At 57.4% G+C, this 25,698-nt stretch overlaps 1 protein-coding gene across 2 annotated transcripts; it reads right to left on the reverse strand.

Moving 5' to 3' along the window:
* Nucleotides 1-6,986: 6,986 nt before the first annotated feature.
* Nucleotides 6,987-25,348, reverse strand: PSKH1 (protein serine kinase H1). 2 transcript variants are annotated; one of them, XM_064160691.1, is made up of 4 exons: nt 25,297-25,348; nt 23,566-23,732; nt 21,676-22,704; nt 6,987-8,290 (listed from the first exon to the last, which is right to left on the reverse strand). In XM_064160691.1, the coding sequence occupies exons 3-4, from the start codon at nt 22,618-22,620 to the stop codon at nt 7,973-7,975; spliced, it is 1,263 nt and encodes a 420-aa protein (XP_064016761.1). In that variant the 5' UTR covers nt 22,621-22,704; nt 23,566-23,732; nt 25,297-25,348; the 3' UTR covers nt 6,987-7,972. The 2 variants fall into 2 exon arrangements, with proteins under 2 accessions (XP_064016761.1, XP_064016762.1); XM_064160692.1 differs by lacking the exons at nt 23,566-23,732; nt 25,297-25,348 and adding an exon at nt 23,214-23,554.
* Between the last annotated feature and the right edge of the window lie 350 nt (nt 25,349-25,698).

Below are 25,698 nucleotides of genomic sequence, written 5' to 3' on the forward strand. Positions count from 1 at the left end.
CCCAGCACCGTGTCCAACCCAACACTGTGTCCAACCCAGCACTGTGTCCAGCCCAGCACCACCTTCCACCCAGCACTGTGTCCAACCCAGCACTGTGTCCAGCCCAGCACTGTGTCCAACCCAACACTGTGTCCAACCCAGCACTGTGTCCAGCCCAGCACCACCTTCCACCCAGCACTGTGTCCAACCCAGCACTGTGTCCAGCCCAGCACTGAGTCCAACCAGCACTGTGTCCAACCCAGCACTGTGTCCAGCCCAGCACCACCTTCCACCCAGCACCACCTTCAACCCAGCACTGTGTCCAACCCAGCACTGGGTCCAACCCAGCACCGTGTCCAACCCAACACTGTGTCCAACCCAGCACTGTGTCCAGCCCAGCACCACCTTCCACCCAGCACTGTGTCCAACCCAGCACTGTGTCCAGCCCAGCACTGTGTCCAACCCAACACTGTGTCCAACCCAGCACTGTGTCCAGCCCAGCACCACCTTCCACCCAGCACTGTGTCCAACCCAGCACTGTGTCCAGCCCAGCACTGTGTCCAACCAGCACTGTGTCCAGCCCAGCACTGTGTCCAGCCCAGCACCACCTTCCACCCAGCACCACCTTCAACCCAGCACTGTGTCCAACCCAGCACCATGTCCAACCCAGCACCGTGTCCAACCCAGCACCGTGTCCAACCCAGCACTGTGTCCAGCCCAGCACCACCTTCCACCCAGCACTGTGTCCAACCCAGCACTGTGTCCAGCCCAGCACTGTGTCCAACCCAACACTGTGTCCAACCCAGCACTGTGTCCAGCCCAGCACCACCTTCCACCCAGCACTGTGTCCAACCCAGCACTGTGTCCAACCAGCACTGTGTCCAGCCCAGCACTGTGTCCAGCCCAGCACTGTGTCCAGCCCAGCACCACCTTCAACCCAGCACTGTGTCCAACCCAGCACCATGTCCAACCCAGCACCGTGTCCAACCCAGCACCGTGTCCAACCCAGCACTGTGTCCAACCCAACACTGTGTCCAGCCCAGCACTGTGTCCAACCCAGCACCGTGTCCAACCCAGCACCATGTCCAACTCAACACTGTGTCCAGCCCAGCACCACATCCACCTCAGAACTACATTCAATCCAGCACCCCATCCAACCCAGCACCCTGGCCACCCCAGCAGCACGCCCAGCTCAGCACCATGGCCAGCCCAGCACCAAAGTGCTCCAAGCCAGTGCCGGAAATGTGACACAGGTTGGAGCTGGAAGCTCTCTGATCCCGAGGGCTTCCCGGGAGGAGTCTTTCCGCAGCACAAGGCCACAGGAAAGCTCCCAGCGCCGGGACGGCCCCGCTGCAGCTGCTGGCTGCTCCCGTGCCTTGCCGGGGATCCCACAGCTCCACAGCCTGCATCTGCTGCCTCCTGTTATTCCTGAAAGACCTTCTCACATCCATTTCCAATAACCCTCCAAGAGTAAAATCCTCCAGGAATCAGCAGGCCACTTCCTTTGAGGCTCAGCCCCAAGACAGCAGCCAGAGCGCCAGGACAAAGCCATGGGACTGCTTTACACAGCTCTGCCAAGTTCCAAAGACCACCAACCACCATTCCCTCTCCTCAAAACTGCACTTCTCCGGAACAAAATGAGCTGGGAAGAAGCAGCCTGAGCTGCCCATTGTCTCTCACCATGGAGAAAGCCCCAAACTTAGTGCTTCCAGCCTCAGCAGCTCCAGGCTTTGCTCTCTCCTAGAGTGCCCCATGATGTCTCCCACGCCAGGCAGCTGGTGAGCACAGAGCCACAGATCTGTTTAGGCTGGCAAAGTCCTTTGAGATCCAAGCATTAATCGAATAATCCAAACCCACTGCTAAACCCTGGCCCTCAGCACCACACGCCCATGGCTTTGAAACACCTCCAGGCATAAGGACTCCACCACTGCCCTGGACAGCCTAGGCCAGGGCTTAACCATTCCTTCAGCAAAGAAATTGTTCCCCTGGACAACTGGAGGACTTTTCCTCTCCTCCTGTCACTTGTGCCTTGGGAGGAAAAACCAACCCTCACCTGGCTCCAATCTCCTTTCAGGGAGTTGTAGAGAGCAATGAGGTCTCCCCCTCAGCCTCCTCTTCACCTCGAGACACTGGGGATGGTCCTTCCCTGGCATTCAGCATCCCTTGCAGAGGATGCAGTGCATTCTTGCCCATCCCTGTGTGGGCTAAAATGCTGCTCCCCAGGGTCAATACAGGAGAAAATGTGGCTATGCTGAGAGGGCTGCTGAAGCTCCAGGAGTGCAGGTGTGGCCCAAGGCCAGCGCTCAGCACAGCAGACCTAGATTCCTCTTTGGAAAAGGTCACCCAAGACCAATGGGAAGAAGCCCAGGAGAGGGCTGTAAGGACACTCTTGCCACTAGGTGTCATGGCAGCCCCACCGGCACCGAAGGGCACGCCTGGAGAACAAAAGCCCTCCAAGGTTCAGGCCCCAGATGACAGGAAGACGGCAGCTCAGCGATGACCTGGACCCCGGCTCTGTCCCCCGTGTCCTCCTGGCTAACCCAGCCAGAAGTCTTCCAAAGCACTCTGTGGGCCAAGTTAAGAGCCACCATGAAGCGCCACAGAAGGAGACTAAAACAATTCCAGTGAGACTTCAGCTCCTAGCCCCTGCATAAGGCACTCCTCAGATGAGCTAAACTGAGCACTGAGCTGCTCCTTTGGATATTGCTGAGGAGCAATGACAGAGATAATTCTCAGTGCAGAGCTTGCTAAGGACAGATGTGGCTCTGGAAGCTCTGGGGCTGCACCATGACTGCATCCAAGCAGCCACACACCTGAGCACCACTGAGGTGAGCGTGGGGCCAGTGGGAGAAGGAGGCATCTGCGCACGCTCATCCTGGAGATTCTTCAGCTGTCCAACAGCAGCAAGGAGAAAGGCAGCAGGGAATTGTTCTTAAGCTGGACCTCACTACACAGTGCTTGGACTATCACTGCTTTGCAGACAGCAAATGCAGAACGCTCAGCAAGTCCAGAGGCTGCTGGGATGGAGCTCTGCCTGTGTTCCCTCAGCCCACACGGGCTGCTGCCTGCGGTGAGGGCTCCTGCAACCACTTAATTTAGAAAGGGAAGAAGAACTGGGCCAGGAATGAAATGATGGAAGGAAAGCTGTACAGACTGGCCCCATGCTTACACTGATGTTCCTGTGTGTGCAGAATCAGGGCTCTTCCCCTCAAAAAATACCCTCATGAGGCTGGACTTGGCCATCTTTGGTGCAATTCCCAAGGAGATGCCTCACGACCTCCACAAACACCTCCATACTCCAAAGAGGCAGGTTGCAACTCCTCAGTGTTGTCGGTGTGTAAAGGACCCTCCCTCTGGCCAGCTGCCCGTCACAGATCCTGCCAGGACCCTGTACTGCAGCAGCTCACTTCCCCCAATGTATGGCAGCCATATGGGGTGCTCCAAACTGCCTTCCCCTGTCCTCTTCCACCGGAGGTTTGGATGGGGGAAGGGAAAGACACAAATCAGCAGGTCGAGGGAGGTGATTCGACCCCTGTACCCTGCACTGCTGAAACCCCACCTGGAGTACTGCATGCAGTTCTGGAGTGTCTATTACAAGAAGAATGTGGAGATGCTGGAGCGTGTCCAGAGCAGGGCCAGGAGGATGCTGAGGTCCGGAGCACCTCTGCAGTGAGCACAGACTGAAAGAGTTGGGGCTGAGCAAAGGAGACTCCCAGGTGACCTTCTTGTGGCCTGCCAGGATCTGAAGGGAGATACAAAAAAGCTGGGGAGGGACTTTTGAGGCTGTGAGGGAGTGGCAGGAGTGGGGGGAATGGAGCAAAGCTGGAGGTGGGGAGAGTGAGGCTGGAGGGGAGGAGGAAGTTGTTGAGCAGGAGAGTGGTGAGAGGCTGGCAGGGGTTGCCCAGGGAGGTGGTTGAGACCCCATGGCTGGAGGTGTTTAAGGCCAGGCTGGCTGAGGCTGTGGGCAGCCTGACCTAGGGTAAGGTGTCCCTGCCCATGGCAGGGGGGTTGGAACTGGCTCCTCCTTGTGCTCCCTTCCAACTCTGACTAATTCTGTGATTCTATGGTTCTAAGTTAGGAGCTGGCAGGATGCTCTCCACAGGGCTTCTGGGTTAGAGCTGCCACTGCTAAGAGCCTTTATGTTGGAGCATCACCCCCAGGCACTGATCTCACTCATCCCTGATGGCTACTTTATGGTCCTCCTCAGGTGTTTATCCATAAAACAGGCATTCTGGAGACCACACTGAAGACCAGGGCAAGAACAATTCTCCAGCTGATGCTTGTCTTAGCTGCTGCTTTTGGAGAGCTGTCGGCACTGCATGGTCTACGGAGCCAAATATGCCAAGACGCTGTCCTGTCAGGACTCACCTCTAGCTCATGGCAACAAGACAGGGAAAGCCATCTGAGAAGGGAGAAGCAGCTGAGGACACTTTTTTCCCCCTCCAGTCCAGGGAGCTGAACCCCTAGCTTGTGGCAATCCCATGGAATCTACTCCTGCTGCTGCAATAAGGGCTGCAAGTGACACGGTGTGGGCAGTTCTCACAACCTGCAAAGCCAAAGGATTTGGAGCTCCCCCCTACTCCTGGCACTGCCTGTCCTCAGGTCTCCCCCAGCACACCCTTGCCACACTCAGGCTGTGCTCATAGTGCAGCCTTAGTGCAGCCTGGGTTCAGGGTGCTCCCCGCAAGGCTGTGCTGCCTTGCTGCTGGCTGCCCAAGAGGCACTGCCAGCTGAGTCACAGCTGCCTGCAGGTGTAGCCACCACTGCAAAACTTGCTGAGACTCCAGGCCAGCAGCACCGAGGGCAGTGCCAGGTGGGAAGGCCACGCTCATCGTCCTGAGCTTGCACAGCCTGCACCTCCAGCCTAGAACTAAGCGAGCACCTCCCAACGGCACAGCAAACCATACAGCTGTGTATGGAGAGCTTCCAAAGCAGCACTTTCCTCCACTGCCTCCACTAGAGGCCCAACCACCCTCGGACTGCTGCCCTGCTCTGCTGCTCTGACTAGGTGAGAAGGTATCACAGACCACAGAATGAACCAGGCTGGAAAAGAGCTTTGAGCTCATCGAGCCCAACCTATCACCCAACCCTTCTAACTAACCAACCCCTGCCACCGAGTGCCTCATGCAGCCTCCTCTTCAACACCTCCAGGGATGGGGACTCCACCATCTCCCGGGGGCAGCCCATCCCAATGCCAATCACTCTTGCTGGGAAGAACTTCCTCCTAACACCCAGCCTGAACCTGCCCTGGCACAGCTTGAGGCTGTGTCCCCTTGTTCTGCTGCTGCCTGCCTGGCAGCAGAGCCCAACCCCAACCCCACCTGGCTACAGCCTCCCTGCAGGCAGCTGCAGACAGCAATGAGCTCTGCCCTGAGCCTCCTCTGCTGCAGGCTGCACACCCCCAGATCCCTCAGCCTCTCCTCACAGGGCTGTGTTTCGGGCCCCTCCACAGCCTTGCTGCCCTTCTCTGGGCAACTTCCAGCACCTCAGCAGCTCTCTGCAATTGAGGAGCCCAGAATTGGACACAGCACTGAAGGTCTGGCCTGAGCAGTGCTGAGCACAGGGGCAGAAGGACTGCCCTGGTCCTGCTGGCCACACCATTCCTGATCCAGGCCAGGATGCCATTGGCCTTCTTGGCCAGCTGGGCACACTGCTGGCTCACGTTCAGCTGCCAACCAGCATCCCCAGGTGCCTCTCTGCCTGGCTGCTCTCAGCCACTCTGTCCCCAGCCTGTAGCACTGCATGGGGTTATTGTGGCCAAAGTGCAGAACCTGGCACTTGGGCCTGTTAAAACTTATGGCACTGGACTGTGCCCACCTGTCCAGCCTGTCCAGGTCCCTCTGCAGAGCCCTGCTGCCCTCTAACACATCCACACTTGCTCCCAGCTTGGTGTCACCTGCAAACTCACTGATGGAAGACTCAATCTCCTCCATCTCATCAGGCTTGCAGAGAGCTCAGCTCTGCAGCACCCACCTCCCCAAGGAGCTCTTTCAGAAGAGGCCCCACATCACCCCCCTGCCATGTGACATCCTGAAAGGCATCTCTGGCACACCTAGCAGCTCTCAGGTGTCCAAGCATCATCTCCAGGGCATTATCTCTGCTGACTCTCCAGGAGTGGACCTCCCCTACCCTGATGCTCTGGAGTCATTTGTGGCCATCCCAACAGCTCCCACCAGCACTTCTCTGTCCCAGGGCAGGAGGGCCTACACTGGAGCACAACAGGCACACAAGCAGGGAAGAAAATCTTCAGCCAGGGAGCAACAGGTGGAATCACAGAGGGTTTGGTGAATTGTCATGGCCAAAGGCCACTCTGAAGGGTGGGTGCGGGCATGATAGGGCCAGGGCCAGGGCACAGCAAGAACAAACCCTGCACATCAGGAATTGGGCTTGCTGCCAATAGGGGAAGAGTAATTTAAGGGGGGTAGCAAGGAACCTCCCAAAAACCTGCTGTCCAGAGACATCTCTCAGCACACCAAGTTCCTGTAGGACCATGACCCTCTTCCAGCCCTCTTTCAGGAGCCCCCCACCTACTCTCCCTGGGTCCAAGGCACCAGACTAAAGCCCCAGAAACACAGCACTTCAGCCTTGTGACACCCAGGCTGCAGGGCAGCCCTCCTCCTGCTCCAGTAAAGCCCTGACATCAACGGGTGGGTGACAGGCCCTGAGGGGACACCTGTCAGCCTGTCAGCCCTCACCCAAACTGCTGCCTGGCATCGCCTGGGCCAGGAGCTGGTGGGCAGCACACCGTTGAGTCACAGCTACCCTGCTCCTGCCTGCAGCTGCCTCACCCCAGCTTCAGCAGTTCCTGACTAACCCAGCCTGGGGCTGGGGCCTGTGACTCCTCCAGCCAGCCCCACTCCCACCCATGGCTGCGTACACAGGTCCGTGCCTGCAGGCACAGGCAGGGGCTTCCTCCTCACATGCAAGGGAGAGAAGCTGCACACTCTGGGAAGAATAACCATGGGCAAGCAATCTCCTGGGCTACAGAACCAGCTCCTCTCCCCACATGGTTCCATCATTTCTGTTTTACTGGAGGCTCTCATCCTGGTTCCTGCAAGAGACCCCATGGCACAGCTCACAGGGTGGGAAGGACACCATGAGATTCACAGAATCACCAAATAGCAGAGGCTGGGACCTCTGGGGATCAGCCACTCCAAGCCCCTGCTCCAACAGGGCACCCACAGCAGCTTGCCCAGGAACACAGTGCCCTGAGGGGAATGGAAGCTCAGTAGAGGAGACTCCACAGCCTCTCTGGGCAGCCTGCTCCAGGCCTCCAGCACCCTCACACCAAGGAACTTTCTCCTGCTGCTCAGATGGAACCTCCTGGGTGCCAGTTTGTGCCCCCTGGCCCTTGTCCTGCCCCTGGGTACCACTGCCAAGAGTCTGGCCCCAGCCTCTTGCACCCCACAGGTCCTTTAGCTCTTGCTGAACACTGCTCAGAGGCCTTCTGAGGCTGCTCTTCCGCAGGCTCCCAGCCAAAGGGCTCTCAGCCTTTGCTCCTCATGGAGTTGCTCCAGGCCTCTCAGCAGCTTTGTGGCTTCCTCTGGACTCTCTCCAGCAGTTCTCTGTCTCTCCTGAATGGCAAGCCCAGAACTGGACCCAGGAATCCAGGTGTGGCCTCACCAGGGCAGAATAGATGGGAGAAGAACCTCCCTTGACCTGCTGAGTCTTCTGCATGCACCCCAGGACCTCATTGGCCTTCTTGGCCCCGAAATCACATTGCTGGCTCATGGTGACCTTGTCCCCCAGCACTCCCAGGTCCTTCTCTGTGGAGCTGCTCTCCAGCAGGTCACCCTCTGCTGCAGGGGGTTGCTCCTGCCCAGGCGCAGGACTCCGCACATGCCCTGCTTGACCTTCACGAGGTTGCCCTCTGCCCAGGTCTCCAGCCTGCCCAGGCTGGCATCCTGTGCGCAGGGGCAAGGCAGCGCCCGGCAGGGTGCGCGCAGGGCCGCGGAGCCGCACGGCAGGGAGCGGAGCGCGGGCGGCGCAGGGCTCAGCCGGTGTAGTGCTGCTGGTAGCGCAGGTTCAGCTCCCGCAGCTCCCGCTCCCGCACCCGCCGCGACTTATTGGAGCGGGTGGAGCGGCTGGAGCGGGTGGACTGCGCCGACTTGGTGCTCTGGCAGCGGGAGGAGGCTCTCTTCAGCAGGTTCTGCGAGATGGAGCGGTGCAGGTTCTTCATGGAGGAGGAGGCTGCCATGCTGACCACCCAGGGGTGCTTCAGCGCCTGCAGCGCAGTCATCCTGTCCCCGGGCTCCACCGTCAGCAGCCGGTCGATGAAGTCCTTGGCCAGGTTGGACACGCTGGGCCAGGGCTGAAACGCAAAAGAGGCCATTAGAGGGAAAGGGCCCCGCAGAGCTCTGCTGATCCCTTCTTTCCTCCCGTCCCCAAGAGGTGCTTCGGGGCAGCTGCTGCCTCCTTCCTCTCCATCCTTATTGCTCCCGAGCCAACAGCATCTGCCCGAGAAGAAGACACCACTCCTGCCCCAGGAGAAGCAGGCACCAACCTTCACAGAGGGAGAGAGGCAGTACTGGTGCATCTGCATCCCCCCAGCAGCTGGGCTCGGGCACAGCCTGCCCAGTAGCTGAGCCTCGGTCCCAGTCTCCCCAGTGCCTCAAGTCCGCAGACACCTGCACATCCAAGTGTGCTTACTCTGCCACCAGACTCCTTTGTTCCTCTGAACACTAAACCATCCTGTGGGTTCAGCCCTCTGCCTAACAGACACACACAGATGGACATTCTGAGCTTCCAGGTCCCTTCACTCCCTTGTCTGGCTTCATCTCCCCAGGAATCATGCCCCCATGCCACCACAGCCACCCAACCAGCCACATCACAGCTGTGGCACCACAGCCACCCAACCCAGACCTACAGCCCCCTCCAGCTGCTGACCCCGAGGCCTCTCACCTCCTAACATCACCTTCCCAAACCACACAGCTGCTACCAGAACTGCAAGCACACTTCCCTGTGGCCCCCTCAGGCCCACTGCAGCCCCCTCAGGCACCCTCCTCTGCACCTAATGAAGTCATCACTGCTGGCATCATCTTCTCACAGAGGACAGACCCTGACTGCAGAGCCCTGGCACTTTCCTGACCCTTCCTCTTCGAGCAAGCTCTGACCTCTGCATCAACCCTGGAACTAAGCCCATGGAGGTCTTTCTGTCACAGGACTTGGTCTCACTCCCGCATGGAAATCTGGAGGATGTTGGTCCTGGTCAGCCCTAGCACAGCAACTCTGCCCAGCTGGGAGCAACCATCAGCTGGTCTGAACATCCACATCCAGGCACTTACATAAAGAAGGGTCTGGAGAGCAGCTGAGGGAGCTGGGGGTGGTTAGTGTGGAGAAGAGGCTGAGGGAGAGCTCATTGCTCTCTGCAGCTCCCTGAGAGGAGGCTACAGCCAGCTGGGGTTGGGCTCTCCTGACATGCAGTAAGTGCCAGGACAAGACAAAACAGCCTCAGGCTGTGCCAGGGGAGGTTCAGGTTGGACATCAGGAAAAATGTCCTCTCAGCAATGGTTCTTGGGCCCGGGCACAGGCTGCCCTGGAAGGTGATGGAGTCCCCATGCCTGGAGGGGTTTAAAAGCTGCCTGGGTGTGGTGCTGAGGGAAGTGGTGCAGTGGCTGAGCAGCAGTGGTGGGACTGTGAGCGCCGAGGCCTCTTCCAACCTCACAGCTCCATGGTGTTGTGATTCTATGATCAGAAGGGCTCCTGCAGGTTTGCTAAGTCAAAACTCTCAATGATGCCACTGCTGCAGGGTCTGTGAAGAGGGTATACATTTCTGCAGGGGCTGGGCTTGAAAACTGCTCCGTTCCTTGCACTCAGCCTCAGCAGGAGGTGGCCTCACCTCTGCTTTAAGAAAACACTTCAGTGAAACAAGCCCCAAGAAGCGTATGGCACAGCAAGGGACAGCTGAGGCTACACAAACAGATCAATAAACTCATTTGTGTCTGCTGACCAGAAGGGGAAGCTAATTGCAGGTTCTCCACGTTCACTGCTGGTGGTGGCAGCAGAGTAATTGGAGCGATTCAATGGGCTTCTCTTGGGAGCTGAGTCTTCTGCAGCTTTCATTAAGCTGAACAGGTGCAAAGCCTTCAACTTTCCTCCCAGCAGAGTCCCTCCCCAGCTTTCTTCCAAGCCCCTGTTATGTATGGAAGGTCACAAGAAGGTCTCCCCAAAGCCTCTCTTCTGCAGGCTGAACAGCCTCAGCTCTCTCAGTCTGGCCTTCGAGCAGAGCTCCTTCAGTCCCCTGATCATCTTTGTGGGGAAGGGTCTGGAGCAGAGGGCTGGGGAGGAGCAGCAGAGGGAGCTGGGGCTGGGTGGTGTGGAGAAGAGCAGGTTGAGGGAGAGCTCATTGCTCTCTGCAGCTCCCTGAGAGGAGGCTGCAGACAGCTGGGGTTGGGCTCTGCTCCCTGGACTCAGGTGGTAGGAGAGGAACTCTTCTCCCAGGTTGCACCAAGGGAGGCTTGAAGGAGTCTCAGGGGACAGAAGGAGAGGAAGTGGCCTGGAATTGTGCCAGGGGAGGCTTAGGTTGGAGATGAGGAAAAATTTATTTGCTGCAGGAGTGGTCAGGGCTTGGCAGAGGCTGCCCAGGTTGGTGATGGAGTGCTCATGCCTGGAGGGATTTCAGAACCATGCAGACTCATGTCCACACTTGGGGCCATGGCTTTGTGGCCCTGGTGCTGTTGGGCTGTCAGCTGGACTGGATGATCTCAGAGAGCTTTTCCAACCTGAAACATGCTGTGATTCTCTTCTTCCACTGCTGGGGTTCCCAGCTGCTGTCCCTTGGCATGGGTCCCTGCACGGCTGCAGCCTCACTGGCCCCAGTGGGCAGCTGGCACAGCGTCCAAAATTGGCAGCACTTGAGTCAAGCATGAATCCACCACCGCAGCCTGTTCCATGGCCTTGCTGCAAGCAGCTGTGCAGCCCCAGCCCCTCCAGAATGGCAGCGCCGCTCCCGCGGCTCACCAGCACCTGCTGCAGAGCCATTTCCTGAGCTGAGCTGCACAGCACATGGGGCAGGCTGCCAGCCAACAGAGCCTAGGGGAAGCAGCCTCCTTCACCATGCCTGAGGAGCTCTCAGGAGGGCTGTGTTTTATCCCACTCCTGTGTCTGGAGGAGGTAACGCACGAGAAGCTGCTCAGGCTCGGTGACTGCACCTTCTCTGCTCAGGCTGGAGCTGGACCCTCTCTGCTGAAGCTCCACTGCCACCACTACTTGTTAGAGCAGCACAGCAGCTACTGAAGTGCTGTTAGTGCAGGGAGCTACCAACACCTTATTCTCCTGCGGAGACGTGGGGCTGCTGAGCCTGGGGAAGGCTCCAGGAAGATCTTAGAGCAGCCTTCCAGTACCTGAAAGGGATCCAGGAGAGCTGAGGAGGGACTTTGGACACGGGCTAGCAGTGCCAGGATGAGGGACAATGGCTTTGAGCTGGGAGAGTGGAGAGTGAGACTAGAGATGAGGAAGAAATTGTTGGCAGTGAGGGTGAGCAGAGACTGGCACAGGCTGCAACTTGACTGTAGAAAACAGGAAGTGTCAGCTCTAGAGGGGCAGGCTGGGGACAGCCACCATGAGATGGTGAAGATAATGAAGATGCTTGTGGGCCCAGACCTTTGCTGAAGCTCCAGTAATGAGGCTCACCCAGTCCCAGTCATCCCTCAGCCCATAAGCAGTTCAAAGAGGTGATCAAAAGGAAGCAGCAAAGCAGAGCTGGAACCAAAGCGGTACTGGGGAAAAGCTGCCATGGGCTCAAGCCTGTGCAGGACCCTCCCCAGCACTTGGCATTCATTTGTTGGTGCAGGGAGGAGGAAGAGGAATAAAAGAGGGATGACAGAGGAAAACACAACAGCCCTTCAGTAATCCAGAGCGTTGTAAGCCTGTGCAGCTAGCTGGTGCTGTGAACTTCCATACGGCAGCACTGGAGTGGCAGCAGCCAGCCCTGTGCGAACTGCGAGTCCCACAGCAAGGCTCCAGCAGCTGCCACCACCAGTGCTGCCTGCTGGGCACTTGGGCACACCCTGACCCTCCCAAGGTCTTCTCCCCAGCACCGCTCTCCAGCCATTCTCTGCCCAGCCTACATTTGTGCTTGCACTGCCCTGCCCCAGATGCAGGGCCTTGCCCTTGGCTTTGTTGAACTTCATGAGGTCAGCACAGGCCCACAGCCTATCCAGGTCCCTCTGGATGCAGCACCAGTTCCCAAGAGTATCTGCAGCACCCAAACTGGGAAATAGCTTTCCCACCTGCTCACAACCTCTGGGCATTCTGAGAGCTTCCAAAAGGAATGCTTCAGTTTGAGCTGAGTGATGTTGTCTCACTGCCCATCTGCAGAGGGGCACTGGCTAAGGACTGCAGCTGAAGCTCACCACACATTTCCACACACCTACTAAGAGCCAAGAGCTGAACTAAGGAATGGTGGCTCCTACCAGGGAGGGAGACTCTTCTCCGGGAGGAAGAATATTCCTTATCACACCACGGAAGAAGTGGGGAGGAGCTTGAACCTTGCACCTCCAGCCCCTGCTTCAGGCACCAGGCTGCCAGTGCCCCAGCCTTGCCTGCTGCTAAGAGGATGAAGAAGTGAAGGGAAATCCGAAGCCCAGCACAGACTCTCAGCCAGCCTGCCCTGCTCCCCAGCTGGCACTAGCTCTCCTCTGCTGCTTGGGACACCACAGAAGCTCTTTTAACCTCCTCCAGGCCAAGCACCAAAGGCAGTACAGAGACGTGAAGCTGTGTGGCACACACCAGCAGTGCCCAGGCTTTCCTCCTCCCTCAGAGTCAATCTTCCATTTCTCATCTGAATCCAATCACAGAATGGCTGGCAAAGCTCTCTGAGAGCATCCAGGCCAGCAGCAACCCAGCCCCACCATGGGCACCAAACCATGGCCCCAAGTGCCATGGCCACACAGCTCTGGAACACCACCAGGCACGGAGACTCCACCACCTCCCTGGGCAGCCTGTGTCAATCCCTGACCACTCTTGAAGCAAGGTAATTTTTAATCCACTCCAACCTAAGCCTCCCTTGGCACCATTCCAGGCGAGTTCCTCTCTTCTGTCACCTGAGCCCAGGGAGCAGAGCCCAGCCCCAGCTGGCTGCAGCCTCCTCTCAGGGAGCTGCAGAGAGCAATGAGGTCTCCCTCAGCCTTCTCTTCTCCACACTAACCATCCCCAGCTCCTTCAGCTTCTCCTCCCCAGCCCTCTTCTCCAGACCTTTCCCCACCTTTGTTGCCCTTCTCTCAACCTGCTCCAGCCCCTCAATATTCTTCTTGGGAGTGAGAGGCCCAAAACTGAATGCAGGGTTTGAGGTGCAGCCTCACCTGGCACCTGTGTCAGAGGTGAAATGTTCCTTGTTCCACCGCAGCACTCCCTGGCAGCCCAGCACTAGCTCCCTCGGTGGTTCCCAAGCTAGGCCAGTGTGGGCCAGTCTAACGATGTTCCTCTTTCCCTCCCTCAGAACTCTGCTTTGGGTAGGAAAGGCACATCTGAGCTATGGATGCATGGGGCTGGGAGGGCTGCATCGAGTTCCTGATGCAAACTGGAGCAGTTCCATAGTAGGTGCAATTAGGTTCTGTGGACAAGAGTAAGTCAGTGCCCAAAGATAGGTGCAGAACAGGTTAGGAGGGGCTGGCTCCTCAGAGAGGGATCTGCCTGTGAGACACAAGCTACTGATGAGGAGACAAAGCTGTGTGGGCAGGCAGAAGGGCTGCCTGTGGAGTGCTGCTGCAGCCTCCCAGCCTGGCTCTGGCGCTCTGGGCACGGGACCTCAGAGGCACTGCAGGACGAGCAGAGAGGCTTGGCAGGAGGCCACCGGAACCCCTGCTGAGTCCTGAGCCCGGTGCCCGGAAGGCTGCCCTGTTCCCTTGGCTGCCTGGCCTGCAGGAGCTGTTGCCATAGCAGTTTGCAAACAGGCAAAAGCTGCCCCGGGGAGGCAAAGCCCTCCCGGTCCCGGGTCAGCTGCAGAGATGCTGAGGACACCTCCCCTCAGCTGGGCTGGACAGGAGCCCCCAGACAGCAGCAGAGCTCTGGCAGTGCCTAGACAAGCAGGGTCACTGCCTCCCCTGCTCTGCCCATCTGCCACAAAAGGCTGCTTTAGGGAAACAAGAGTTGGTGCCCATGCCCTGCTTGCCCTGGCAGACTGAGAAGAGCTGTAGGGCAAAAGCTGCCTGCTTGCTGCTGCTCCCAGGGCACCTGCAGAACATCCTCTACCAGCTTCCAGTTAGTGAACCTCTGCTCAGCACGAAGGGCAGACCAGGACAAAGCAGGAAGCGGAGCAGCAGAGCTTTTCCCAGTGCCCAAACCTCTCTGTCAGCACTCCTTGCCCACTGACACAGAAGACACCAGCTGATGCAAAGGGCATGAGGCAACACTGCTTGCCCCAAGCCAGGGAGATGAGAAGGCTTCCAGCCTCCTGGTGAGGAACACCACAAACCTTGCCTCTCTTTTTGGGTCCTTTGCTACAGGAAAGACACTGAGGGGCTGCAGTGTCTGGAGAAGTGCAACAAAGGTGGGGAAGAGTCTGGAGCAGAGGGCTGGGGAGGAGCAGCTGAGGGAGCTGGGAGTGGTTAGTGTGGAGAAGAGGAGGCTGAGGGAGACCTCATTGCTCTCTGCAGCTCCCTGAAAGGCTGCAGCCAGCTGGGGCTGAGCTGTGGCCCCTGGGCTCAGGGGATAGAAGGAGTGGAATTGGCCTGGAATTGTGCCAGGGGAGGCTTAGGTTGGAGAGAGGGAAAAACGTCTTTGCTGCAAGAGTGGTCAGAGCTTGACAGAGGCTGCCCAGGGAGTCTCCGTGCCTGGAGGTGCTCCAGAATATCAGCCCCACGGTGCTGAGTGCTGTTAACCAAGGGCCTTCAGCACCACATCCCCACGGTTTAAAACCCCTCCAGGCGTGGAGACTCCACCACTGCTCTGGGCAGCCCAGACCAGGACCCACTCCTTCAGTGAAGAAATGGTTCCTAATATACAACCTAATCCTCCCCTGGGGCACAACTTGAGGCCTTTTCCTCTCATCCTGTCACTTGCATGTGAGCAGAGCCCAGCCCCAGCTGGCTGCAGCCTCCTCTCAGGGAGCTGCAGAGCAATGAGGTCTCCCTCAGCCTCCTCTTCTCCACACTAACCACCCCCAGCTCCCTCAGCTGCTCCTCCCCAGCCCTCTGCTCCAGACCCTTCCCCACTTTTGTTGCCCTTCTCTGGATCTCCTCCTGCACCTCAATATCCTTTTGTGAGTGAGAGGCCAAAAGCTGACCTCCAAGACTTGAGGTGCAGCCTCACCAGTGCATCGTTGAGGCACAATCCCTGCCCTGCTCCAGCTGCCCACACCACTGCTGATCCAGCCCAGGCTGCTGCTGCCCTTCTTGCCCACCTGGGCACCCCCTGGCTCCTCTTCAGCTGCTGCCACCCGGTACCCCCAGGTCTGCCATTCTGCTGGCACTTTCCAGCCACTCTGCTCCAGGCCTGGAGCCTTCCTGGGGTTGTTGTGACCCAAGTTCAGGACCCAGCCCTTGGCCTTGTTGAATCTCATTCCGTTGGCCTTGGTGCACCCATGTAGAGTGTCCAGGCCCCTCGCTGATGGCTGATGGAAGGTGACTATGCCATACACTCATTGTTCATTCTCATCCAAAAGCCAGGCTACTTTTCCTTCGTTTCACAGCATCGGCCTCTTGAGCTAAGGCTTGAGCTTAAGGATACCACAACAATTTCTGAAGTTTCTAAAGGAAAAAGCTAATGAATGAGAAAGTGAAGGACAAAGTGGAGTGAGCTGAACACTCTAACTCAGGCATTCCTGTCAGCATCAGCATAGGAAGCCTCTTGAGTCAGCCCAGAGAAGTCCTTGTGTCTGAGCTGCACAGTCACTCTCAACACCACCAGGCTGAACGGAGCCCTTGGAAATGATTCCCCAGGCACAGACAAAGGCAGGAAAGATGCAAATCCCTTCCTTCTCAGACAGCTCCACTCTTATTAGGCACAAAAATCAAACTCTTCAGCTCCTCACTCAGCAACCCTGGAATGCTGGCCACAGCTGCTGGGCAGGGTGCTTGGTGCTGCTGGAAGCTGCTGAGCTGCAGCAGGCAGGGCCACACCAGGCTAACAGCAGGGCTCTCTTGACAGCGGCTCTGCCTGCGCCCAGCTGGCCAGCCTGGCACTGCCTCTCCAGCCAGCGCTAATCTGCTGCACTAGAGAAAGCAAATCTGCAGAGAGATCCAAAAGAGCATCCACAGAGGGAACAGGTGGGAACACATGCCACATGCCTGGCATTCTCTCTTGGCACTCAGCAGGGTGCTGGGAATGAGGGGAAGCAGAGCAATCAGCCCTGAAGCTAAGGCCCCAAAGGAACGAATCTGGAGGTATGCTCCTGGAGGTATCTCCAGGCTCCCTTGTCGGGAGTGTGAGCTTTAGGCCTCAGACCACTGTTAGCTTGAGCCACCTCTGCCAGCTCCTAATAGCCAACTCAATTCCCATAGCCAGGCCAGCCTGAGAGCCTCAGTCTCAATCTTGGCAGATTTAGGGATTTCAAGGATTAGGTAAAGAGGCTACCAAGGAAAACTCTACCTTTAGGAAGCATCTTTTTAGCTAGAACCAGAAGAAACTCCCCCATAATAGGTGAAATCTCTTTTCAGCTGCAGCAGCTGTCTGAAGTAAAACCCTTGGGCTCTGGCTTGGCACAGCCAGTGAGGCACAGCCTCAGCACCACCTGAGGCTGGCAGGTGGCTCAGATGGCATCCAGTTTCTTGCTTCACCACCTGGCTGCTCGACGGCAGGTGATGAACATCTGCTCTGTGACCTCATGCCTAGAGTGCAGAGAAGGGAGGGAGGTTTGGCACTGAGGGTGGGGAGAGCCTGGCCCAGGCTGCCCTGAGAGGTAGGAGCTGCCCCCTGGCTGGCACCACTGCAGGTGAGGTTGGCTGTGGCCGTTGGCAGCCTGCTCTGGCTGCAGCTGTCCCTGCTGAGTGCGGCAGGGCTGGGCTAGATGAGCTTGCAAGGTCCCTTCCCACCAAACCACTCTGCGAGTCTCTGTCCCATGTTCTGAACACACAATCACAGAAGGGTAGGGATCAGAAGGGACCTCTGGAGACGGAGTCCAAGCCCCTGCCAGAGCAGGGGCACCCAGGGCAGGGCACACAGGACCACATCCGGCAGGGTTTGGAAGCTCTGCAGAGCAGGAGACTCCACAGCCTCTCTGGGCAGCCTGCTCCAGGCCTCCAGCACCCTCACACCAAACAACTTTCTCCTCACGCTCAGCTGCAGCCTCCTGGGTCCCAGCTCATTCCTCTTGGTCCTTGTCCTGCCAAAGAGTCTGGCACCTTCACCCTGGCACCCACCCCTCAGGTATTTACAGACACTGCTCAGGTCCCCTCTCAGCCTTCTCCTCTCCACACTACCCAGCCCCAGGGCTCTCAGCCTTCCTCCACAGCAGAGATGCTCCAGGCCCTTCAGCATCCTCACACCTCCCCTGCACTCTTTCCAGCAGGTCCCTGTCTCCCTTATCCCTGGCTCTGGACTGGACAGGACCTTCTGTGTGACAAGGACATCTGAATGGCTTCTGGAAGTGATCTCACAGCTCAGGACTGAGCTTGGCCACCAAAACCCAGCCTGGATTTGTGCCTGGGGTTGGCCCAACCCAGGTGCAGGACCTGGCACTTTGACTTGAGGGACTTCACATAGTTGGTACCAACTTTGTTGCCCTTCTCTGGACCTGGGCAGCCCAGATCTGGACACAGCAGGGCAGGTGTGGCCTCAGCGGGGCAGGGCAGAGAGGCAGCAGAACCTCCCCACTGCTGGCCACACTCTGCCTGATGCCATTGTCCCTCTTGCCCAGCAGGGCACTTTCCTGCCCCATGCAGACCTTGCTGCCCAGCAGCACTCCAAGGCCTCTCCCTGGAGCTGCTTCCCAGCAGGACAAGCCTGGGCTGTGCTGCTGCCTGGGGCTGCTCCTGCCCGGCTGCAGGACTCTGCTCTTGTTCTCACTGAACTTGATGAGTAACAGCTCCTTTGTCTCATCACAGGGCAGGAGCACACTCAGCTGCACAGTCCCACCCTGCGGGCAGAGGAATTCTGTGCCAACAGATTGGTCCAAGTCTCTCAGGCCCAGCTACCTCCAAAGGGTCTGCACTGAGGTGTCTGGTCACAGCCTTTCTTTGCACAGCTTTGCTCCCACATCTGTCATAGCCACCAGAGAACCATGCCAGTGTTTGCACCCTACCCAAAACCTGAGCAACTGACCTTCAACCAGGGATTTGCCCTATGGTGGTGATCTCCAACAAGGAGAAAACAGCTGCTGTAGTTGGAAAGCAAAGGAACAATGTCTTAGAATCACAGAATGGTTTAGGGTGGAAGGGAACTCAAGGATCATCCAGTCCCAAGCCCTTGCCATAGGCAATGACACTTCCCACTAGAACAGGTCACTTGAGGCCTCATCCAACCTGGCCTTGAACACCTCCAGGGAGGGAGCAGCCACAGCCTCCCTGGGCAACCTGTGCCAGTGTCTGTGTAGAAGTCAAAGTAATCTCAAACTTCAAACCCTGCCACGTTCTAGACAGAGGCAGCTTCATATTCTTCTCCTACCCTGCCAATGTGCCTTTGACCCTGTGTCTCTAATTCTGCCAGAAGGCCATTCTACCACCACCAGGCTTTTACCAGGGCCCAGAGATGCAGCAACGGAGCCCACCCCTATCTTGCTAGTCCCCTCCTTGTGACACAGCAACTCCATCAGAGCAAACAAGCTCCCTAGAAGCCTCAGGAGGCAGGCAAAGCAAAGGGGAGTCCATTCTCCAGTGGACACCCAGGTTCCCAAGGCTTCTCCCTGCCCCAGGCCTTTCTTTCCCAGCAGATTAAGTGTTTTCCAACACGGTACAGCCAGGTGCTGCAGCTGCCTGGTCACTGCTGCAGGATTTTCCAAGTTTTAATTAACCTTATTATGTTTCAGAGAGCCCAGGATGGCCACTCCTGCAGCAGGAGAGATCTAGACAAACACTTCAGCTCTCAGACGGGCATGGAGCAACGCAAATGCCCTCTGCTGACACCCACGGAGCCACAGCACTGAAAGAGAAGGGCAAGCAGAAGCCAGGAGAGGTCCATTTGTGCTTTGTGCAGGGCTGCCAGAGGCTCACTTTCATCCTGCTCAAGTGCTGTAGCTCTTCAAAGCAGAGCACTGTGCCCTTATCAAGGCAGGGCCACCTGACTGCATCTCGCCAGCACTTTGGGTGCTCCACTTCAAAACCCACAGCAGTCTCCCAGCCCCAGTGGAGGCAAAAGCACATTCCTCAGAAAATTGAGCTGGGTTTTATTTCCTCCTTTTTTTTTTTCTCCCAGGCAAAGGGCTCAGCAATTTATATTAGAAAAAACAGGGTTTGCTTACACGGGGAAACAAAACTTCACAGTAATAAACACAGGCACACCTCTCCCAGCAGGGCAGCTGGAAAACATTTCAGCCACCTCATGTGGCTTGCAGGGCAAAAGCAGAGCAGCTGCTCTCCCTGAAAACCTCTTTCTTCTCCCAAGAAGGCTAAAACATGGTCCCAGAGACTGCTATGGTCAGGCAAGCAAGGATCACAAATGTGGATTCAAAACCTGCCTTCACAAAATCCTAGAATGATTTGAGTTGGAAGAGACCTCCAAGGTCATTCAGTTCCAACTCTGCCATAAAGCCAGGGACACCTCCCACCAGCCCAGGCTGCTGAAGCCAAACCCTTCAGCGAGTCTGTGTTTAGCAGTGTGCCCACTGGCACCACTGTTCAGAACAAGCTCTTTGGGTTGAAGTTGATTAAGAGCCATTCTGAGCCCAACCTCCCCAGCAGTGAGGACACCACACGGAGCTGCTTCACTCACAGGAGCACACCACGAGGGCAACTGAGGGGCCCAGATCGGCTATCAAAACCAGCACAAACCATAGAGCCCAGCTCAGCTTCCCAATTTAACCAGACCAGACATTATCTTCCTCTTCTTTCAGCAACCCTCCCAGGTGTGTGAAGCAACATCAAAGCATCAGCACTCAGCAGAAGGAACAGCTCTGAACCAGCAGCAGAGCCTCTCCTAGCAGCTAATGCTGGCCTCTTGCTCATTCTGCACTTGCACACTCAAAGGACACTGTGAGTGGGATTCCAGCTTTATTCCTCAAACTTTGAAGCTCTAAAAGGCCCCCAGAACTCAGCTTAACCCACAAGATTTCTATTGAAATATTCCCAACTTTTCCTTTTAGTGAGCTCTAGCAGAACAAGGCATAGACCACGAGCCTGCAGCAGGTCGTGTCCAAGGCAGCCTCCACAGCTCAGCTGGGAAAGCAGCACATCCAGTTATAAAGACAAAAGCTTTCTTGCACTCCTCACGCTGCCCATGGCTCTGAGCAGCTCAGGAAGCATAGAAGGAGACACAAGAGATAATCAGAGCCATGATGTTGGCTCTCCCTGAATAACCTATTAAGGGACACCTCTTCTCCTGCTCTGCTAAGAGCCTCTTCAGGCAGCCCTCACACACCAGGAGAGGAGAGTGATGCTAAGAAAGCAAGTAATGAGCTGGACATGGCCTCGCTTGGTGTTTTCCAAGAAGATGGAGCTGCTCCTCAGGTCAGCCTGCATCTTGTCTTTTATTCCTCTCTCAATACAGCTTTGTCCTCTGAACAGCCTCGTTCCTGGCATACAATGGTTTAGGTTGGAAGAGACCTTAAAGAACATCCAGTGCCAACCCCCTGCCATGGGCAGAGACACCTCCCACTAGCCCAGGTCTCACCCAACCTGGTCTTCAACACCTCCAGGGAGGGACAACCACACCCCCTCTGGGCAACCTGTGCCAGTCTTTCCCCACCCTAACTGCCAAGAATTTCTTCCTCATCTCCACTCCCGATCTCCCCTCTCCCAGCTCAAAGCCATTGCCCCCCATCCCGGCCCTCCCATCTCCTGTCTAAAGTCCCTCTCCAGGTCTCCTGGAGTTCCTTCAGCAAGGCTGCTCTAAGGTCTTCTTAGAGCCTTCTCTTCTCCTGTCCCAGTTCTCTCAGCCTGTCCCCAAAGCAGAGCTTGTCCAGCAGCCTCTTATCATCTTTGTGGCCTCCTCTGGACCCTCTCCAGCAGCTCCAGGTCCTTCTTGCACTGGGAGCTCCAGAACTGGAGGCAGTGCTGCAGATGTCGTCTGAGCAGAGCAAAGGGGCAGAATCCCCTCCCTCATCCTGCCGATGACTGCTTTGGATGCAGCCCAGGATCTCCCACCATGCCCAGACACATCCTGTTGACCTCAGCCCATGGACTCACCCTGGTCAGGTCCCTCTGCTGAGCCTTCCTATCCTAAAGCAATTTGGTGTTATCTGCAAACTTACAGACTCCTTGCTCCCTCACTCAGATCACCGATGAAGACGTTAAAGAACACTAGGCCCAGTACTGAGCCCTGGGCACACCACTGGTGAGCAGCTGCCAACTTGATTTCACTCCATTGCCCACCACTTTCTGGGCCTGGCCTCAGCCTTAAGCCAGCAAAGCCTCCCCCACTGTGAGCCGTGGGCAGCCAGGTTCTCCAGCAGGATGCTGTGGCACTTGGTGCCCAAGGCTTTAGCAAAGCCCAGAGAAACAACACCCATAGCCTGCCCCACACCCACTGAGGGTCACCTCACTGTCACCAGAATCACCAACGGTTTTTAACCCTGACAATGCCACCGCCCTGCACACAACTGCCAGCTCCTGGTAACCAGAGACCTCACAGTGGAGAGCTTCTCGTCAGGATTCCCCTTGGACTCACCTCTCCTGAGTAGCTGTACTTGCCCTTCAGGATCTGGCGGTACAGGCGGGTGCGGTTGTCATCCTCGAAGGGCATGGTGCCACTCAGCAGGATGTAGGAGATGACGCCCAGCGCCCACATGTCCACAGAGTTTGTGTAGGGCTTCCTGACCAGGATCTCAGGGGCGATGTACTCTGGTGTCCCACAGGTGGTCTTCATCAGGCAGTCATCTCCCTTCTTCCGCGCACTCGCCAGCCCAAAGTCCGTGATCATGATCTTGGAGTCTGTGCCCGGGTGGTAGTAGAGCAGGTTCTCGGGCTTCAGGTCACGATGGGTGATGCCCAGAGTGTGCAGGTACCTGACCCCGTCTAGCACCATCTGCAGCACGCGCGTGGCATCCCGCTCGGTGAAGGAGCCCTTGGCGATGATGCGGTCGAAGAGCTCCCCACCGGTGGCCAGCTCCATCACCATGTAGACGCGGTCATGGGTCTCGAAGACCTCGATAAGCTGGATGATGTTGGTGTGGCGCACACGGCGCAGCACGCTCAGCTCCGACTCACACACCTCCCGCCCCTCACGGTACCTCGTCTCGATCATCTTGATGGCGTAGGGCTGCTTGGTGGCCTTGTGCTCCACCCGCACCACGCGGCTGAAGCTGCCCCTGCCAATCAAGGCCTTGATGTCGTACTTGGCCGTCACCCTGGGGTCAAATTTGGCACGGTACTTGGCCACCTTGTTCCGGCGGGGCTCAGGCTGCGTGGACTGGGCAGGCAGGGGGCTGCCAGGGCAGGGCTGAGCGTACTGCGGGGGGGAAGGACAGCCAGCTCTGGTGACAGACCCAGGTTCATCTCTGATGAAGTGCTTGTAGATGTCACTGTGGCCCATGAAAGGCTCCACCTTCTTCACCAGGTCTAGCTGCACGTCTGTGGGGGGCTCAGGCAGCACTTTGCTTGTCCCACAGCCCATCACTGAAGGGAGTTAGTGTCCTGTCAAGACATCTTCCCAGGGCAGCAACAGCAACCACGCCTGGGGCAATGCCCACGTTTGAACCTTAGGGAAAGAATGGGAGGAGAGAGATCAAGAGGAGCCAAAGTGGGGAAGTGGCAAACAGTGCAACAGGGCTCCTGTCTGGGTGGAGCGCTGCTGCCACACACACCGCAGAGAGCAGCCACAGGCAGGTGTCTGTGGCAATCACACAGAATCTCCACTGATGTAGCACAGTTTGCTGAACATTGCCAGGTCAGCATTGAATCAGTGCCACAGAACAGCTGAGGCTGGAAAATGGCCCTCGAGATCTTGTCCTGCCCAAATGATGCCATAAAGGCAAACTAAGGGAAGAGTTCCTTCATTCTGTTTAATCTGCTCAACTTCCTCAGACAGCAGCCACTGTAATCTTAGAGCGTAGAAGCATCTAACTTCGAAACTCCAAGCTCCTCAGCAACTTGTTCACTTCAATCTGCCCCAGATTTTCTTTACACTGAAGCTGTGCCAGTGCCTCAGACCTCTCTCTTACAGCTAGCAACTCCCTCACCCCAAGAAATCACAGTGGGCTTTGGCACCTTTTAACACTCTGACTCAGCTTTGCTTTCTTCTGCAGCCTTGGGTTCCAAGCAGCACTTCTGGTTTCCCACATGGAGCTTGAAGTTCCAGTAGCTGTTCCAGGCTGGCACCAAGGGAGGTCTTGCTCCCCAGGCTGTATTCCAGCAGGACGAAACCGGCTGCACTTCAGCAGGCCTTTAGGTGCTGACTGAAACAGTCTGACTGGTAGGAGATGGAGAAAGTGCCTGTGTGAGCTCTGGCAGTTAGCCCAGCAGTTTAAATTCCTACTCCTTGGCTCAGAGCCCATCAATATGGTGCCTGATCTTCACAGAAGGCTACAGAAAACCCTTAAAATGTAACTTTTCACCATACCATCACCAAGCAGATCTTCACTCATTCACCACCTCTAAAGCAACCACTCAGCAGGAGCAGCACAATGGGAACCTCGTCTGGCTTTCTGTCAGAATTCCATGGAGACTCAAGAAATGCTGTAGAGGCAGGACAGTCTAACTCCTGGCAGTTTTGACTTTACATCCAACCTAGAAAGAAAATGAGGCTTTAGCTGAGAATCAGGTCCACAATCAGGCATCATCAAAGGGTCTTTTCAGGGAAGACTTCCTGGCAGGACTGCAAAGTCCAGCACACTGACCAGGCACAAACGTGACAGCAGCAGAGTACAAGCAGTGGAAATCAAACCCAGCTGGCATAAAAAACCTTTTCCTCAGAGCCATCCTGCAGCTGGGCACTCCCTCAAACTAAGCACCATGCGCCAGAACTGTAGCTACTGCTGGAGAACGCCTCCCACAGAGAGCCTGCCCTGGCATGGCTGCACCTGACAACACATGCAGTCAGCTGAGAAATGGCACAGGAGAGACACACCTGTGCAAACTGTCCCACTGAAAAGCTCCCAGGTTCAAATTCTCAGCTTCAGAACATTGCACATAAACCCAGACACCACCAAGAGCAGGCAGCAGCCACTGGCACGCTGGTGGCTCCTCCTCGTCTGTGTAAGGGTCTCAGTAAGTGCATAGGATGCCAGGGCTGCATGCCACAGCCAGCAGCCAACGAGCCAATCCCACATCAGCATGGCGGAAACGCTCCTCTGTGACAGTCACCAAAGGCTTGGGAGAAGGTTCTAAAGTAGGAGAGAAATGGGGCACCATGAGCCCCAGAGGGGAGGGAAGTCACATACTCAGCAGGTGCCAAGCTGCCCGAGAGCTTGTCCCAGTTGTGGCTGTCAGCGCTGAGAAAGAAGGTGAGGTTCATGCTTCACTGTCTGCCCGCTCCTCTCCTTGGACAACCAGAAAGTCACATCCTCCTCACAACACACTGGGGCCTGAACTGTTAAATATCTGAAGGGTATCTCCAAGGCCATGGCACTTCAGACACTCCCCGAGGCCTAGCAGACCTTCCACCACCAACTCAATACCTCCCGACTCCAAGCTGGGTCACTTTGCTTTCCCAGGAGGCCAGGACGGGAATTTGCAGACAGCAGCTGCGAGCTGCGCTACCAAACGCTCGCACATCGCCGCCTTGGAAGGGCAGCCAGGCCAGGGCAGCCTCCCGCAGACCCTGTGTCCTCAGCTTTGCTAACACTCCTCCGGTGTGCCTGCGGCTGCCCGGCTGAGCCACGGGCTCCCGGCCACCGGCGGCCAGGGGCAGCCTCCGTGCGCTTCAGCGAGAACACCCGGGGCCGGGGCTATTGCAGCCCCACAGGCAGCTCTGTCGGAGCCAGTCCCAGGCCAGAATCGCTCAGGCCAGCCGGGATCTCCAAAACTCGGATCGTTTTCCATAACCGCGCCAGTTTTCCCCGCTCCTTCCCCGGGAGGCGGGGATAGGGGACTGCCAGCTCGCCCCGCGGCAAGCTCTGCTCCCGGCCTAGGAAGCGCTGTTCTTGTCCCGCCCGGCGGAGGGGACGCTCCGGGAGCTGGTCAGGGCCCCTCGCCGGCCCGCCCAGCGCCTCTCGGGCCGCACGGCTGCCGCGCCGTGGGGCCGAGCCACCAGCGCCCCGGGATGGAGAGAGGAGGAGAGGAGGAGGCAGAAGCCGCCTGCCCAGGCGGAGCGAGGCGGACGGTCCCGGGCGGCAGCCGAGCTCGGACTCACCTCGACCCGCTCCGGCCTGCGGCTCGGTACCGCCTCCTGACGTCATCTCCCAGCGCCGGGCACCCGGAGGCGAGGCTGGGGCCTGAGCGCCGGCGATTGGCGGCAGCGGCAGCTGGGGTCCGGTTCCGCCTTCCCGCGCTCTGCCGCCCCCTGGCGGGGCCGCCGGAAGCTCACGGGCGTGGGGTCCAGCGCTGCCCCAGCGTCGCCTCGGCACTCCTCCAGGGACCTTCCCGGGCCCTCCGACGCCCGCCCCAGCCGCGTGGGTCCCGCGACCTGTCTCACCTCTGCGAGTCCCAGGAGCCGCCACAGGTTCCGTGGGCTCCGAATCTCCGCAGTGCCACCGGCTCAAGAACTTCCCTCGGCACTGTGAGCTCCGTGAGCTCCGGCCGGCCCTGGGAGCTT

This window comes from Pogoniulus pusillus, chromosome 20, assembly GCF_015220805.1.
Source record: "Pogoniulus pusillus isolate bPogPus1 chromosome 20, bPogPus1.pri, whole genome shotgun sequence".
NCBI classification, from domain to species: Eukaryota; Metazoa; Chordata; class Aves; order Piciformes; family Lybiidae; genus Pogoniulus; species Pogoniulus pusillus.

Bases quoted from the DNA above. Each gene is read 5' to 3' on its own strand.
- PSKH1 (XM_064160691.1), bottom strand. From the start codon at position 22,620: ATGGGCTGTGGGACAAGCAAAGTGCTGCCTGAGCCCCCCACAGACGTG. The intron at 8,291-21,675 runs GTGAGTCCAAGG...TTTGCGTTTCAG, and splicing joins AGTACAGCTACTCAGGAGAG to CCCTGGCCCAGCGTGTCCAA.